At 35.4% G+C, this 17,659-nt stretch overlaps 1 protein-coding gene and 1 non-coding gene across 5 annotated transcripts in view; one reads left to right on the forward strand and one right to left on the reverse strand.

Annotated features, from left to right (window-relative positions):
- The window catches only part of LOC123313082 (nitric oxide synthase), a 158,577-nt gene extending 143,555 nt beyond the window's left edge, over positions 1-15,022 (forward strand). For 3 of the 4 annotated variants that reach the window (XM_044897783.1, XM_044897782.1, XM_044897785.1), the window contains 10 exons: positions 472-615; positions 737-911; positions 1,120-1,275; positions 5,479-5,716; positions 9,163-9,329; positions 9,387-9,597; positions 9,917-10,004; positions 10,059-10,323; positions 11,322-11,513; positions 14,353-15,022. In XM_044897783.1, the coding sequence (XP_044753718.1) occupies positions 472-615; positions 737-911; positions 1,120-1,275; positions 5,479-5,716; positions 9,163-9,329; positions 9,387-9,597; positions 9,917-10,004; positions 10,059-10,323; positions 11,322-11,513; positions 14,353-14,460 (1,744 nt within the window). In that variant the 3' untranslated portion in view covers positions 14,461-15,022. The remainder of the gene's footprint in view (positions 1-471; positions 616-736; positions 912-1,119; positions 1,276-5,478; positions 5,717-9,162; positions 9,330-9,386; positions 9,598-9,916; positions 10,005-10,058; positions 10,324-11,321; positions 11,514-14,352) is intronic. The other variant, XM_044897784.1, reaches the window with a different exon arrangement.
- A 1,358-nt stretch (positions 15,023-16,380) lies between these two features.
- Positions 16,381-16,453, reverse strand: Trnar-ucu. Its single transcript has one exon. It is a non-coding gene; the product is annotated as a tRNA-Arg (tRNA).
- Positions 16,454-17,659: the final 1,206 nt, after the last annotated feature.

The following is a 17,659-nucleotide window of genomic DNA, read 5'->3' on the forward strand; positions in this document are numbered from 1 at the left end:
AATTAAATTCAGCTATTCAAACACTCATTAAGAACCAATTCTTCCAGATGTTCAGATTAAAAGCCTTGCGACTTGTTACCATAGTGTATAATATTCTTGTTCAACTTACTCTCAATTTCTTTATTCGATAAACTAAAGTGTACTTATCTATTTATTGTTATTCAATTTGTATTTGAATTGAAGTTTTGATTTTTTTTGTAAATAAAGTATTGACCCAGAAAACCTCCAAAACGATAGTTAGTGACTCTTATATATTCTCAAAGCCTCTTGCCTCTGAAAATTCTTTGATTTTTTGGTATTTTTCTAATCTTGGTTCTTGAATTTCCGTATTTCTCCCCCTTCTGAACATGATTTTTCTTATGAATCTAATATCGCTATGTTTCAGATCTGTTCGTCAGTATTATAATTAACAATATTCCACTCTATTTTCAACTAACATAATTTCCTTTTTCCCCTTGGTGATGGTTTCAGTATGGCTTCCTCGAAATCTTTCATCAAGGCGAATAGCCAAACAGAATTCACCGCTATGAAAAAGTTAGATAGGTTGGATTCTCTAAAAGGATCTACAAATGAAACTTTGCTGGAGGACAATTTTGGGCCTCTCAGCAACGTAAGGTATGTTGAAGTACTTTAAGAAAGTTCGATAAAATGTTTTTCCGTTTAAATTATTCTTCATAATGATTACTCCGGAACTGACTTGTCCCTCCATAATATTATTGGAACTATGTTTCCTCAGATTTGCCGTATTTGCCCTTGGATCAAGCGCTTATCCCAACTTCTGCGCCTTTGGGCAATATGTGGATAACCTTCTTGGAGAGTTGGGGGGAGAGAGACTGCTGAAAATGTCGACGGGCGATGAGATGTGTGGGCAAGAACAAGCCTTCAGAAAATGGGCACCGAATATTTTCAAGGTTAATGACCTTTTATATTTTTTCAAATTTTGATGATATTCTTTCATTATTCATTCAACCATTGTGTAGTTCGTTTTTCCAATGATGTCCAGTTAAACCCGTTTCTTGATTCTATATTTTTGTGAGTCTTACGTTATAAAAATAGTAGTTATTACTACTCAAGTATAACTTAAAAATCTGTCTTACGTTTTATTTATTCGTTTCTCAGGTTGCTTGCGAAACATTCTGCTTAGATGATGACGACACCTTGAATGAAGCCACAAAATATCTCCAACTGCAATCTCTCAGTGAGGGAACCGTTCGTTTTGTCAGTGGTAAAGCAGAAAGTCCGAAGGAGTCCTTAATTAAGATGCACAGTAAAGAGGTAGGTTTATTGAAAAAATTTCTAATTACCCCAAAATTTCACCGATAAATGTAGTGGGTTGGAATAATCATGACGTCATCAAAACACCCCAACAAAACCTTATGTTTGAATCTGGAAACTCTTATACGAAGTGAAATAAACAACTTTAATAAAGGATAACATCAAAAAGGTAAAAAAAGTCAAAAATATTTTTGACCTCAAGAATCTACTGCTTAAACATATGTACGAGTCAAAGAATCATCAAAATAAATTATGTCATCGAAAGCTGCCTATATAAAATATTCAAGATGGTTGAGTTAGCAAGGTCAATGTTTCACACAAAACAGCACACCACGATGTTTCAGTTTAACTATTTGTGATTTTGAATGAATATTATTTTCTGCTAAATAATATATTTATCCACATTTTCTCCTTTCAGTATTCAATTTGTTTAGTTATTATCATGGTAATTCGAACCGGGGTCGTAGTGGCTCTATTTGCTTTTCGGGAACTGCGACCATGTAGATCTTTTGTTCTTTATCCTACTCATTCATAGGAACCCAAGGAGGTCGTCAATGGTGTTGATAAAACTGACAACATCCTTAGGGGCCTTAGCCGTTACCTCCTGTGTATCCAGGACCGGTTTCCCCATATAGGTGGTTCTTAGGCCCGCCAGCTCTGGTTCTGATTCACTGAGCCTACAAATCTCACCTGCTGACACAACCATACAGTGCCCTGTCAGCAGTCCCACCATTACCCGAAACTCAGCTCGTGACAGCTTCAGCAGTTTTCTGGTGTAGTCTTTGATTGAGTAAGTCCTGGAGTGTTTCTCCAGAGGGTTAATCTGTTGTTTGACCCCCATTGTTGGACCGCTGCCTTGTATTGGTACTTTCCAAGCCCATAGAAAGGCTCAGGTCCAGCAGGTATTAACCTTGATGCTCTTTTTTCAAGTTCATCGGCTTTCTCGTTTCCTTCAACACCACAGTGCCCTGGTACCCATAGTAGAGTTACTTTGTTATCTCTGATCAGTTGCTTTATGGTATAACGGCACTCCCATGTCTGGCAGTGTGATTCCAGGAAACTAAGCGTGGCCTGGCTGTCCGTGGTAATATATAGATATGCGCACCTTAGAGGTTCATTTTGAGACACTCCTGAGCGCATGCGTAAACAGCCAGTGTCTCGGTTTGTAAAATAGAGGGTTCACCCCTGGCTTTAGATATCCTCAGTTTAGGTCCATATACGTCAATGCCGGTGCCCTTTTCTGATTTTGATCCATCAGTAAACCACGTAGATGACTTTTTGTACAAACGATTTACGAAACTTATTGTACTAGGACGGTCAGCTATGACCGTTTCAAAGGGCGTTTCGAAATCGAAAATGATTGGCATAACATCCGATGGTTTTGCCAAGAGGTTTCAGTCCAGTTGAATGTGTTTAGTTTGAATGACATCTTAAACTCATTAATTGTAATTTTAATTCTTTCCAGTGAAAGCTTTCAAGTATATTTTTCATATTTTCGATTTATTCAAAACTAACAAATTACATATTAGATTATAAGATCTTTTCATTCAACTCCAAGATATACTTCATACTTTTTTCCTACTATAAAACCCAAAGATGATCTCAATCAATATTGACTTCAACTAAACTAAATTTTCCTTCGGAAACAAATATATTTTTGGGTATAGTTAATCAATCCTCTCTCTCAAATCAGAGACTTATCCTAAAATCGCCTTAAGTCTTGGGGTTATGCAAAAAATCCATTGAAACGCTCCAGTCTGCTAAGCCCTCCTTTGAGATTTCGTGGAATCTGTCCTTATCCAATCCCCAGCAAGTTATCATTCCCAACAACATCGTTTTTCATTCAAATAAGTTCCGAAGTATTCGCAACAATTCATTTCCATTTCCAATTATTTTACACTGATCGCGAAATTTATCTAGGGTTGGCCATTTCGCGTTAGCAATTTATTTCTCGGTGAGTCGAATTGATTTTCCTACCCTCAGGCCGCATTAAAAAATGAGCGAAATATGTCTCTTAGAGTTATTTCGAAACTGCTTCATTTCGTATTTAAGGTAGGTTTTTCTTCGACGGAATTAGGAGATAATTTCCTTGATAATCTATATATCCTCTAATAAGTGTTTGGGAATATATTTCATATCATCACGTAGAAATAATGGAAGAAATGCATATTCGAATTTTCCACTTTCAATTAATCACAAAAAATCTTTAGCCACTAGTATTACGAAATAACGTATAGAAGAACAAGAAATCGCCATCCCTTGTAGTTCCCAAACTGATTATATCCATAACACTTCGAAACCTTTCATTCATTTTTAAACCCCACTTCTCCAAATTCGTACCGGTTGAGCAAGGAATACTCCGAGTACCGCATCACTTCTATCCAGGTTTCTAATCTCATTCTAACTACTCTTCCATATCACACTACACAATTGAATACTGAAGAAAATATTCAATGATTAACAACTCTACTCCCTGGAAATCTACAATGACATTTTCTAACAGCAGATACAATATTTTCTGGATAGATATCACACACGAATAATAAATAAGCATACTCTCTCTTCGAAAAATCGGATATTTCAATGAGGAAACATATGAAGAGTCGAAAATGGGTACCTACTCTAAAACTCGTAATTTTTTTTTTGTTCATTAAAAGTTCAATTCGCAATTTTGATTGAAATTATCAATGTGCTAATGTACTTATTGAATACAATGTTCTCGACAGCATTTTTCTCCCTCTTCACGAATACGTTAATAATGTTAATTAGAAGAATGATAGATATTTTTTATATCTGATCATCCAAACAGAGGCTCGGGAACGTTATTCGACTTATGGAAAGTAATTTCTATTATAGTGCAGCGGCAACGTAGCGTACGTTTGCCAACTGAAATTCTGTGAAATTGTCCGCTTTTGTACGGATTTCAAGGTCGTCACTGTTGGCCTGACTGATCCGCCGTTTATGACATAATTTCCTTGCTTCGATAAATATACCATAACACCTTTTTCTTTTTTTCCTTTTTTTGGTCTTTTTGTAGATTCATTCCCGGCAACGGGATACAGCAATGATGATGATAACACCTTATTAATTGCCATAGCTTCAAATAATATTGAAACAAGTTGATTATTTCGAGCCTTATAGTGATTTTTACTGCATTTCCAATTGTTTATTTATTCCCACTGCATTCGTATTCTCTTCACGAGAGTGATGTTTAGGTACACAAACGTTAAAAATGAATGATCTAGTACAGTCCTGTTTTTCCTTGGTTTTCGCTTTTGGATTCTTTTGAGCTTCTCAAAAAAAGATGATAAGCTTGTAGAATATCATCAAAATCAATTCAAAAATTCAGAAATCATGGAGGTTTTAATATTCTATGATTAATAGGAAACACACAGTATCTCAGAAACAAGAAGGCACGGCACGATACATGTTTCAGTGCCCATTTCTCTTATAGCATTACATCCCACCTCATGAGTCATTGATCAGATCACCCTTTATTGATACAAAAACAAAACCCAAGAAAAAAATTACACAATAAATACTTTTCCCCCTTTAATATCATTTGTGAAAATTATCAAAGATCAATTCGTTGTTGCTATAGAAAATTAATTTTTGTTTCGAGGAAAATTCTATTTACGTTTTTATTATTTTACTTGGAAACCGGTTCATATTTCAGCAAATTTTCATTATCTTAGTAATTTTATCCATTCACATCATATTTTCTCATTCGAAAATTCATAAAAACAATTTTTTAGATGGGATAACTTTGTATGATTCCTTATATTGATGCTGCATTTACGTTTTTTCTGTAAAGTTCATCAAAAATTCGAATTCTACATAGAAGAATGGTATTTTTACCCCCAAACGGGTTAAATGAGAAATAATGAGTCCGACCCTGGTCTATGAGGACAATTAATATCTCACTCTCTTGATCATTTGTCAGAAATATCCTAGATTTTAATACATTCCGTCTAAGTATCTATTTGGTCGTGGTCATTTATTTATTTATTCATTATGTGCAGTTACAACCCTGTATATTCACCCTGTTCAAATGAATAAACTAAAATTTTCCGCCTTATTGAAGTTCTCGAATAATCAGATACCTACTACATGCCTTACACCAATAATAATCTTCCACTCTATTCCCTTAATCCATCTTTTATCAGACCACTTCTATACCTACATAAGTATATGATTTTTCAGATCCATGGCACTAAGATTCTAGGTAGGATAAATCTCCATGGCGAGAAAGCCTCTAGAGCCACCCTGCTGGTCCGGTTCGAGAAAGTGAGCATGACCTACAGTCCGGGCGACCATATGGGGGTGTTTGCGGTGAATAGGGCAGAGATCGTGGATGGCATCCTCGAGAGGTTGCAAGGAGTGGATGATCCGGACGCTCCTGTCGAATTACAGATTCTGCAGGAGTTACAGACGTCCAACGGTAAGAATTACATCGTCTAACGAGGTACACGGGTTTTTGTTGGGATCGTGAAAGAAATGTATTTCTGTTGAGTAGTAATTGAGGAATTAATTGTAAATATCATCTCAACTACATTATTTATCATGATTGCTTTGGGTGGATAATAAGATTTATTTTGATGTTGATTCAAATGGAAATAGTTACGGTATTTAATCAATTATTATTAATGAAAGCGATTAATGATTGAGATATTTTAACGTACGATCGAAGCGAGATGTTTTTTCCCAGCAGGAATAAAAAAAGATGATATGTATTATCAGATTTTGAGTGTATTGGCTCCATTCTAAAATCAGTTGTTTTCGATCAATTCTAGTGATCAATCGTTTTTCTTTCGTTTGATTTTCTACACTCGATCGCTATGCAACGCGAAACACGCAATTTGACCCAAGAGGAATGTGTCCAAGCGGTAGTTTTGCGAGAAGAAGGGTGGACATACATAAGAATTGCAGAAAGGTTTTGGAGTTTCCCATACAAGTGTGTCCAGAATGTTGCAGCGATTCAGGGAGACAGGTATAAATGTCCGAAGACCAGGACAGGGTAGACCACGGGTAACAACTGCCATTCAAAAACGTTACTTGAGAGTTTCTTCGTTGAGACAACGGTTTGCAACCGCTCGCCTCCTTCAAATTCAGCTTGAGCAAACTCATGAGGTGCAAATTAGCACTCAGACAATAAGAAATCGCCTCAGAGAATATGATTTAAGGCCTCGTGTCGCGGCAAGAGGCCCAGCTCTCACCCCAGCCCATCGAAGGGCGCGTTTGGATTTTGCGAGAGAGCATATACATTGGGAAGAGTGCGATTGGGAAAGAGTTCTCTTCACAGATGAGTCTAGATTCTGCATCTACTATTGTGATCGACGTTCCCTTGTATACAGACGTCCACATGAAAGATATGCTCAGTGCAATTTCCTGAATACTACTGGTTTCGGGGGAGGATCGATTATGGTATGGGGTGGAATATCTTTGACTGCTCGCACAGACCTAGTGATCGTTGATAATGGAGCTATGAATGCGGATAACTATATGAGGAACATTCTTGAAGAGCATGTAGTGCCATTCGCCCCATACATTGGTGAAAATTTCATTTTTATGGACGATAATGCCAGACCCCATCGTGCGCGCATCGTTCAGGAGTACCTTGAAGAGGTTGAAGTCTCTCGAATGGAATGGCCAGCAAGAAGTCCAGATCTCAATCCGATTGAGCAGGTTTGGGAGAACCTCAATAGAAGGCTGAGAAGTTCAGAAAATCATCCAGCTACTCTTAATGACTTAGGAATCCAACTCGGAGAAATCTGGGAAGGATTAGATCAGAACATTTTAAGATCACTCATTTTGAGTATGAACCGTCGTTGCCGAGCTGTAATTATCGAAATGTAATTATGGAAATACCAAGTATTAAATCACTTATCAGCATTTCAGTATTTTGAAAATTGTTCATTTCTCTTGTTTTACATATGATTCGGTGAAATCCTGAATTTTTCTTCCATTTAATGTGTCTTGTTTCGTTCAAAACCTTCCCGAGAGAACATCAAAAATAAGTTATAAAGTCAATGTAGAGTTTACTTTCATTAAAATTGAGATTTTCAGAATGTGCGTTAATTTTTTTGCGCAGTGTATATCTCAAGTGAATTTTATGCGTGAAACTTTTGTATAAGGTATGTCGAATGGAAAGTATTCAGAATTTTAAGGAGAATGAAAAGATTCAATGAAAAAGTCGAATGCAAAAATAGATATGTATTAGAAATGAGAAGTACATTGCAATAGTCGTCTTACAAGGATTCGAATATAAATAAAAATACAATAGAATAGTAGATCCTTCGACGAATCTATTCAGTTTTCATTTCATATAATAAAATAACACCATTTCATATCCTCTGCTGTTGCAGTACGACTAAAATCGCAATCTTATACATACTATTGCTCTGCGATCTCTCTCAATAAAACGAAAACACACAGTAAATTGCACAACATTAAACTTCGTTGAACGTGAAGCCCGATGTCGTAAATACTGATTCGTAATTATGTATTTTATGCCCTCGTTTCGATTGTTCTCCTCCCTAGGGAAATGAATACATAGATTTCGTTTGAACGTCTCTTACGAAACGCAAATCGATTTACCCCTAAACTGAGCGCCCGATCACATGTGCTGATTATTCCCGTTATTGCCAATAATTTGACTGGTAGATTTACGTTCGGTAACGAATTAAATCACTGAATAATAATTGACAATCAGGGTTCATTTGTCTCTATTAAGTAGAATGTGGATTAATAATTAGCGACCGTTAGCAGAGCCATTATTGCTTATCAGCTGTGTGCCCCTGCGTCACTCAGGAAAAATGTGTCATGCCTGTTGCACCATGGCTATTCAAGTTATATAATATGCAGTAAGTTATTATAAGTTTTCGAAACAAGTCGAATTCAGTTTGGTCCTTTTGAGATGAAAAAATTTCTGACCTCTTGAGAGCAACACAACTCATATCTCGATGAAAATGGATTGATTGTTATATCAATATATGTTGTATATCTGAATTTATTTCGATTATTATTGACCGCTTTATTCCAAAGGCTCAATCATTTAATAACTAAAAGAAATAGGATTTTTCTGAAAAATTGCGAATCCAAAAACATTTGATATGTATCTATATCGATTGAAATTCAATCTGGGAGGCTTCTGCATCTTCTGAAAGTTCCTAGAGACTGCATTTGTGAAAGGCAGAATTATTAATACAGAAACTGTACATAAACTGTATATCAAACAGTGCATTTTTTCAATGCAGAATTGTCAATATAGAAACTGCGCAGTTCCAGTACAGCAATTTCTGCATTGCAATCAGGTGGCACTTGTAATGCAGTATCTGTACAATTTGCTGTAAATTTTGTGTTTGTTGGGCTGAAACAAAATCAATTAAAAAATGGAAATAATCGATTTGCTCCTATAAATTCTTGCACAAATGTATCAGGAGCAAATAAGATAAAAAAATTTATTGCCTCACAATGAACGAATAAATGGAACTTTAAAATGATAACTTCGTAACATTTCGGAGTCTATATCAGAATCTTTCGTCAGACGAATTCTCAAGAAATCTTCTGAATTTACGCAAGAGCAAATCCAATAGCATATGTAGGAGTCTTCACATGGTTGATATAGTATCCATGGCATAGACAACCATGATGATACTATATATGACTATACAACATGTACAGACACCATGTTGGTGTCAACGAAGAATCTACTTTGAGTTCATAAATCATCGTCGGGCAATAAAAAAAAGGTAATGACAGAGAGAATCAGTATCAGTTTTCCGAAATTCTTTTTTAAAACAGCGCATTTCCTCGAACGATTTATTTTAAAGATGTGCAAGATTCTCGTTGAAAAAAATAATAACAAAACAATATTTTCTGTTTAAGGCATACAAAAGAATTGGAAACAGCACGAAAAGAGACCAGTTTGCTCTGTGAGGGAGATGTTTATGCGATATCTGGATATCACAACACCACCAACACCGAATCTTCTTCAAAATTTTGCTTCCATTGCGAACGATGAGGATCGCAAGAGACTAGAAATGCTTGCTTCGGTACGATGAGTCCTTATTAGTAGCACTCTCAGCCTAATTCGAAAGTTTTTCTTTCAGGATTCAACGGAATACGAGGACTGGCGCCATTATAATTTCCCAAATTTGCTAGAAGTCCTTCAGGAGTTCCCTAGTGTGAATCCTTTCGCTCCACTCCTCATCGCTCAACTCCCTGTGTTGCAACCTAGGTTCTATTCTATTTCCTCCAGTCCTTTGAAACATCTCAAGGAGGTGCATCTTACTGTTGCCATAGTTCAGTACCATACGAGGGGTAGGTAGAGAATTTGAGGAAACATTTTTGTGAATCGTATATTTCTTGATATACCTATCGTTAAGGAAGAAAAATCCAATTGGAATATTTCTGAATTTCAGTTTTCCCTTCTTAATACTTTTTTGTATGGCTAAGCGCTCGTTACATGATAGTATACATTCATATCAACATCCAAGAAGATTCAAAGTATTCATAGTATTCATCATTTGTCCTTCTTTCATTGTTTTGTCCATATCTAGAGTGATTCAAATGAATGTTTCCATGGGAGTTCATCATCTTATTTTGGTTACTTGTTGAATATTTGCTACTCTATTTACAGATGGAACTGGACCAAGGCATTACGGAGTATGTTCGAATTTCCTGAACGAAATCAAAGTTGGAGAAGAAGTTTGGGTTTTCATCAGGAGGTGATGAAATCATTTCTAATCTAACAAAATTTTGAACTTTGCATCGGTTTTCAGGGCCCCTAATTTCCACCTCCCAGAAGACTTGAGTAAACCAATAATTGTTGTGGGACCAGGAACGGGTATAGCGCCTTTCAAAGGGTTTTGGGAGCATAGACACATGTTATCGTTGGATAACCACAAACTTGGAAAAATGCTACTATTTTTTGGTTGTAGAACTAAGGAATTGGACCTGTACAGAGACGAGAAAGCCGACGCTGTCGCTAGAAGAATCATCGACAAAACCTTTTTGGCCTTATCCCGTGAACCTGGAAGACCTAAGGTGAATAATACATCTACGAATAGTAAATGAAACTTTGGAATTGTGAAAAAATCAATCAATTTTATATTGAATTCTCCTCAATTTGGGTTATCACTGCATATGCAAGTTTAAACTGAATATTTATGAGTTTCATTCATGATTTTTTCGAATGCACCGCGGAAACTATTCAAAATCATTCTTCAAATATGGGGTTTTAAAATTTAAATCGCTTGGTTCCGAGTGTACGATTTGGCAACAGCGTCTACCAGACAATGAAAAGAACAATGTCGGATCAGCTTGTTTATAAAATAGCAGCTGTTGATTTACAGGCGCCTACTTACTGGCGAGATTACACTGCAACCGGCCATAAAAATCCCATAAAATTTTACGACCTTCCTCGTTCGTCGCAGACATATCTTTGTCTATCTCACCAAGATAATGTATTTGTTGTCCTTTATTATCAAGGCATATTTCAGTCAATGTTTGCCATTTTTATTTTTCATTTTTAAGTGCTCAAAATATTTTTTTTTGGGAAACGGTTGAAATGGTTATTTCAAAATGTGACGTTTCAAAGATATTTCATAAAAAATACATCATTTTCGTCAGAAGGAGTATTCCCTCTGCCAACTACTTTGCCGACCTACACAGCCGGTCTTTCGTTCTCAATGATCCACTTTGTATATTATTAGGGTTTTTCACTATTTATTACAATTACATTAAATTGATCTATTTTTACTTAGTTTATATTCATTACTCATGATGAAAATTTCGGTGAACATCTAAGCAGTCGATAATGAAAAAACAAAAAACCTACAGTGGTTGGTCTAAAAACTGAAATTTCTATTGGTTTTCTTTTTTATATTTTGGCATTGACTGTTGCCAAGGTTAAGGAAATACAATTGAATTTTGTTTTTTTTTTGAGAACTGCTTGGTAGTTCAATATTTCAGCTCCTGTTTCAATTATTCAAGCTTCAAAAGAACCCCTTTGAAAATCCTAATTTTAACCATTTAATTCACAGATGTATGTTCAAAATTTGATACTTGAGAACGCAGCCGAAATTTTCCGAATACTCATCCTGGAAGAGGGCCACTTTTATGTGTGCGGTGACTGTACAATGGCCGAAGATGTATTGAGAACACTCAAGGGAATTATACAAAAATTCGGTAACCTGGATGAAGTCAAAGTTGACAAATATCTTCTCAAGTTGAGAGTGAGTAACATTTCAACATCTACAGCATTTCTTGAGTTTTTTCATATCTGATACCTGAATTTTTTGTGAGAAATGGTTAGAACTTTTGTTGATCATTATTTGGTCATTGATGAAGTTTTCATCAATTTCTTTATGCATTTCGAAGTCAATATCGAACAGTCAAACACAGAATGATTGATGTTTTTGAAGTGAAAATACCATTTTAGAAGTGTATAAATCAAAGTGTTATTATTGTGAGGCAAATATTGTGTCTCTATAACCATTGGCGGCGATTAGGGGGGGCCAGGGGGGCGGTTGCCCCCCCACTTTCTGGGGAATATGAAATGAATTCATCTAATTTTTTTAGGGTAGCAACACTTGTATACTTTTGAAACTGAGTGGCCCTCACGACGTGGCGAGGGAGGCTCCGCCTTCGCAAACCGACGTCATACGACAATTCGCGATCATATCTGAACCCACTGCCATGCGCACAGTGAACTCTATAAGAATTCTTTTGGAGTTCACTGCATGCGCATTGCCTCATCGTAAATATAACCTCTCTGCGCGCGTATTTCTGGTCAAATCGAACGTTGGGAAAAACGTTGTTCGATTTCTTCGTTAAGAAGCAGAAATCCCAAGAAGGATTACAGTCCCATATACCTCTAAATATTGTTCAGGATTCAAATAGTGAATTGAATGAGTTATCACTAACGGTTACTCCAGCCATAGATCAACCACACAAAATCTCGTCAGTGACAGAATCAACAGATGAAATAGTTAGACCTGAACCTAGTGCTAATGTGTCCAGTGAGAATGTATTGCCCGTATGCACGCCTACTACTCATCAGCCTATATTCGAACCAAGAGATCCAATTCATGGTAGACAAGCAGCATCACAGTTTTTTAAAAAAGGTCCTTTTCAACCTACTCTGGATAAATACCCAGAAACAAAGGGAAGAAAGTGTAGAAAAATGTGGTATACAGATTACAATTGGTTAGAATACAGTAACAAAAAATAGGAGGAGGAGATGTTCATCCTGAATATGATTCACCTCAAACATACTTTTTAAAAACATTTTATTACCCTCTGATAGATACACTCAGGGAGAATATTAAATCACGATTTGAGAAAAACCAGTTTGCTCTACTCTGCAACATGGAACTACTGCTGACGGCTTCGATAAAAAATAACGCAGTTTGTAACTACCGCATCAAAGAAGCGTGTTCTGCTGTGAGTTCCGCGTTTGGTTTGGAAAATGATACTTTAGCATCCGAAATCGATGTATTTTCAAGAAAACATCACGATTCAGACCAAATTGATCGTCATCTTGTGCCAAATTTGGTTTCACAATTCAAGTCAGAAAATGACCACAACCAGTATGTATTCCCTAATTTGTTCAAGCTTCTGCAACTGTTTTTGGCTATCCCTTTGTCCGCTGCAACAGCAGAACGATCTTTCAGTGTCTTGAATCGGATCAAAAATTATTTGAGGAATTCTATGCTTCAAGAACGTTTGTCACATTTTGCTATACTAGCCATTGAGAAAGATGCTGCTCAAAACATCAAATTAGAAGAATGCGTAGAAAAATATGCCAGTCGGAAATCAAGACATCTAACTTTATTTTCAAACAAGTACACATCTAGAAGACCTATCATACTGTTTATTATTTTTGTTTATTCCTACTTAAACTATTGTTTCTTTTTACCGATAAATTAATTAATCAATTACGACTGCATTAAGTTTTTCCCCGAGTTTGGAATTTGAAAAGGCTTGTAGGTGCAAAAAAATCAAACTAACTTGAAGCAATTTCTTACAATGCCATTTTCAGTTTTAGATTTCACCTTATTGCCCCCCCACTTCTTACGCTCAATCGCCGCCACTGTCTATAACTTTGAATTCAATTTTCTCGAAAACGGTACGTCCTGGAAGCTTTTAGCAGGGGTGCCGTTTTTGTAAAAAAAACGCAAAAATCAAAAAATGGCTCTACATAGCGTAGAAGTAAGGAGCGACTGAAGAAAGATACTCCTGAAATCTACGTCACTGGGGCTTTGTAAGAAGTTAAGAAAGAAAACAATAATAATAGAATGATCACGCCTAAACAGGAAGGCAATGAATACTATTTATAATAAGGATAAATTCAGATGCATACCACCCGCCGATATGAATATCAACTAGTGTTACGATCTTAATTGAACTAGCCAATTTTCCATCGTCAAGGCCCCAAATGGAGTACGCTCCATCGAAGAAAAGCAGATGCTGACCATGGTTTCGGTCTCATTTGACCCCATCAGAGCAACATAGCATTTTTCTCCGATGGAGAACGATTGGAATTGATGGAACTTTATTCAGTATTGGCACGTGCTACTGGGTACTATACATTTACCCAGAGCGCCACCCAATATGAAACGGTGTCCGATTCAATCCCCTCCAGATATAATAAACCAAGACGAAGACAATAGCATATGTCCCATATTTTCTCTAATTCAGTACCTATCTTTCAAAATTCAAACGCTTATTTTTATTATCAAAAAAATATAAATCAGTTTAAGCCCAACAGTCTCTGCATCCGAAAGGTTTCGAGATAGAAGAAAAATTTACTCGAAAAAACCTCCCTATTTTAACTAGTAACAGTTATGTTCTAGACTTCTGAAACAGCCTGCTTAAACTGAGATCTGTAACGAGGAACAGGTTTTAGGATCTCTCACTCGTTGCCATTTCTTCACACCCGCTTCATTGTTTGCAGATTGTAAAAGTTTGTAACACTCTATTTCAAAAGAATATATATAATGGATAAACATATTTCGCGTGCCTAATTCATTTAACCGATTTCTTGATGAATAATTCCTCCTTATTTCGCAGGATCAAAATAGATACCATGAGGACATCTTCGGTATAACATTGAGGACTGCGGAAATTCATAAAAGTTCCAGGGAATCTGCGAGACAGAGGATGGCTTCAGAACCTTGAAAAAATGGAATATATCCATCTATATATAAGCATATTATGAGGAAAATGCAATCTTCAAAAAATTTCACATTGTGATACTATCAGCTAAATTGGCTGAATATAATTAGGGGTGGTGTTTCAAGAATTTTCATATAAAAAATCTGTCGGTGCCTCTTTGATGGAATCCGATTATCAATAATAAATCGCAAATTTCCTGTAATATTCATGTAGTAATACAATATCCTATTTTCCTTATTCGTTCAGACTATTTCTGAGCAGTCACTGAAATAAAAGAAGGATTCAATTTCATTGATATTGGGAAATATTATATAATCATATTGCATTTCGATCATATTTACAGAACAGGGGATTTTTCCAAAAACTTTTTTGCGCACTACTTAGAGTATAAATATAAATATTAATCAAACTAGGGAGCGAATTTCTTGTACATAACTGCACAAAGTTCAATTTCAATTCTATAAATTTTGAAAAATCAGTTGATAATTATTGTTGATGTTGAATTAAAAATGTCATCGAATTTATCTAAAGCATAAGGGAAAATGAAATAAACAAATTACTTCAATTGAAAGGTATTTTATTGATTTCAAACAATTGCAATCCAAATTCTTAAAAATCTAATATGAAAATCTGTATGAAAAAATATGATGCCCACGGATGTCCTATTTTTATTTTTGAGAGTCTCAAGACTTGATATCTGAAGTCCTAGTCTCTTGTAAAACTCTACGTGGTCTGGTCTCTTATGCACGGGCATATTTTAACAATACAGGTAAGTAATTTGAAAACTCTGGAATCTTTTCATTCAGAAAAACTCACAGTGATATGCAGAGAGATTGCAATCAAATAATTGATTGTCTTGGCTGTAAAATATATTGACACATTTCACATTCGACTTTATGAATACATATGTTTGAATGGTATAGGACCACCACAATATCTAGGCCCCTTGCAAATAAGAAAAAAATTCATTTGGGGTTTTCAACACTTTTTCTGCATTAAATGATTATTAACACATATCAGGAATGAAATGAACTAGTTAACGCGTTTCATCAGCAAGATGAAACCGCATCTAAAAACCGTGTTTATACAATTCATGATTTTTGATAGAAGTAGAATCATATCGTTCATCAATAACAAATAATAATTCTATGAGAGGCTTCAAAATTATGTGAAATTACTGGCAACGACAAAATATGCTGTTTCAATTTCCCCTGTGTGTGTCTTGAGATTAATGTAACATTTTTGTATATTATTATAACATACACAGAACACAGTTTCTTTTGGCCTTTTACAAATTCATGAAAAATGTTTTGAAGTCAATATTGATGATTTTCAATATGAATATAATATTCAAAATGCGTAGCACCATCTTCTTGTGGGGAGCTAAACTTAAAATACCAATTTGTCGGGTTTAGTAGAATTCTATGGGGTGTCATTAGAGAACGTTGATCTTTTTGCAGATTCTCATATCCAGTAAAGTTTGAATTTCTTCTTGGAAGTTATATCGCTTCAATCGTTCTTCAATCAACAATGAATGTACATAGTTACTTTCTCTCCATTGACTGGTTATGTGAAGAAATAAAAATCTAGAAAGTAATCGAAAAACAGAAGTATAGTGGCAACTGCAAGAAAAAATTAAGCTTTTCGCATACAAGTACATTCTAAGCTGTTTTTTTGTTAATTTTTCTGTTCTTATAGTCCAGCAAAAAACATGGTGCAAGAATATTTTGCAGACGTGATTAATTACCTGAAGATTCGGGATTAATTAGATATTATGAATATCAACATATTTTCAATAAGGGATAGGATTGTTATCTTCTACCTCACTGTTTAGGCGTTATCGTTCTTCATGTTATCTTCTATATAACAAGTGACAATACGTCACGTTCTCATAGTTCATCGATGACAAACATCAAAAAGTTGCATCCCTGGCGGGGATCGAACCCACGACCTTTGGATTAGAAGTCCAACGCGCTATCCTCTGCGCCACAGGGACGTTGGAGGGAGGAGCTTTTTAGTGATGGTTCAACTAAATAACAATAAAATATACCCCCAAACAGGAAAATTATAATATACAGGGTGTTTTAAAAGGAGAGGCTTTTTATGACAGACGGTAGAATCCATAAAAATGAGTCATTTCACCAAAAATTGTCTATATGAAATATTCAAGATGGCTGAACTACAACCCCTAGAATTTAGTCATTAAATTTCAAGTACAAGACTTTGGAAGATGTCTCCGGCATTGCAAAAACAAACGATGATTGGTTCAGGACATCCGAGTCTATCTGATTAGTGGCATCAGGTCACTTGCAAAAATTGATGTATCGTGCGATTTGGGGTGAAAATAGTGAAGAAAACTCAAACAGTTCATTGAAAGTACTTATGATGACAAAAAGTTCTATTATTGTTACCCTTTAACATCCCATTTTGTAATTGTGAATAATTTAGGCGAATTTTATTGGCAAAATTCTGAACGAATACACATAGATAATGTCCAATGTCTTAAGTATTTTTCTGTTAGTTAGTGTCGAAATGCATTTCATAAAATTATTTAAGTTACAAAATAACGAATATAATTATAAACAATTCCGGGCTTTTATTCGAATGCGGGTAGCTTCAAAATAAATCAAGATATCAAAGTGAAATAAAAACTGAAAGAAATGGCGAAATAGATATGGTCCTTGTAATAAACTGAGCGTAAACTCTACAAATTTCCCGAAATGTTCCACAAGGTGTTAAGAAATTGTACTACAAATAAAAAAAAATTTCTCCCTGTGTAAATAACATTTTTAGAAAATACTTACTTGTGGAGATTGTTTTTGATACCTACCGAAGAATTCATCTACAATTTGGCGTAGAAACAATTGAAATACATGAAAAAAAACGAAAGTTCTTGGACATCGAATTTCAAGAAATATTTCAGGGGGCAGATTTTTTTTTGGCGGTGAGTATATTCATCATGTCAACATTTCCATTTTATTTGGATGTTTGAAAATGAATCGATCGAAGATAATTTTGTAGCAATAATAACATTGAATAAAATTTTATACTGTTTCTAGATAAAACGTGCGATTATTTCAGAACCTCTAGTTAATTTCTTACCCAGTTCATCATAATATAAAAAATTCTGAGAGAAAATGAATGGAATGAATTCTAATTGAATAGTGGAAGGAAAAACAATTTCACATGTAGCTAATTGTCT

The sequence above is a fragment of the Coccinella septempunctata genome, chromosome 5 (genome assembly GCF_907165205.1).
Source record: "Coccinella septempunctata chromosome 5, icCocSept1.1, whole genome shotgun sequence".
Taxonomy (NCBI): Eukaryota; Metazoa; Arthropoda; class Insecta; order Coleoptera; family Coccinellidae; genus Coccinella; species Coccinella septempunctata.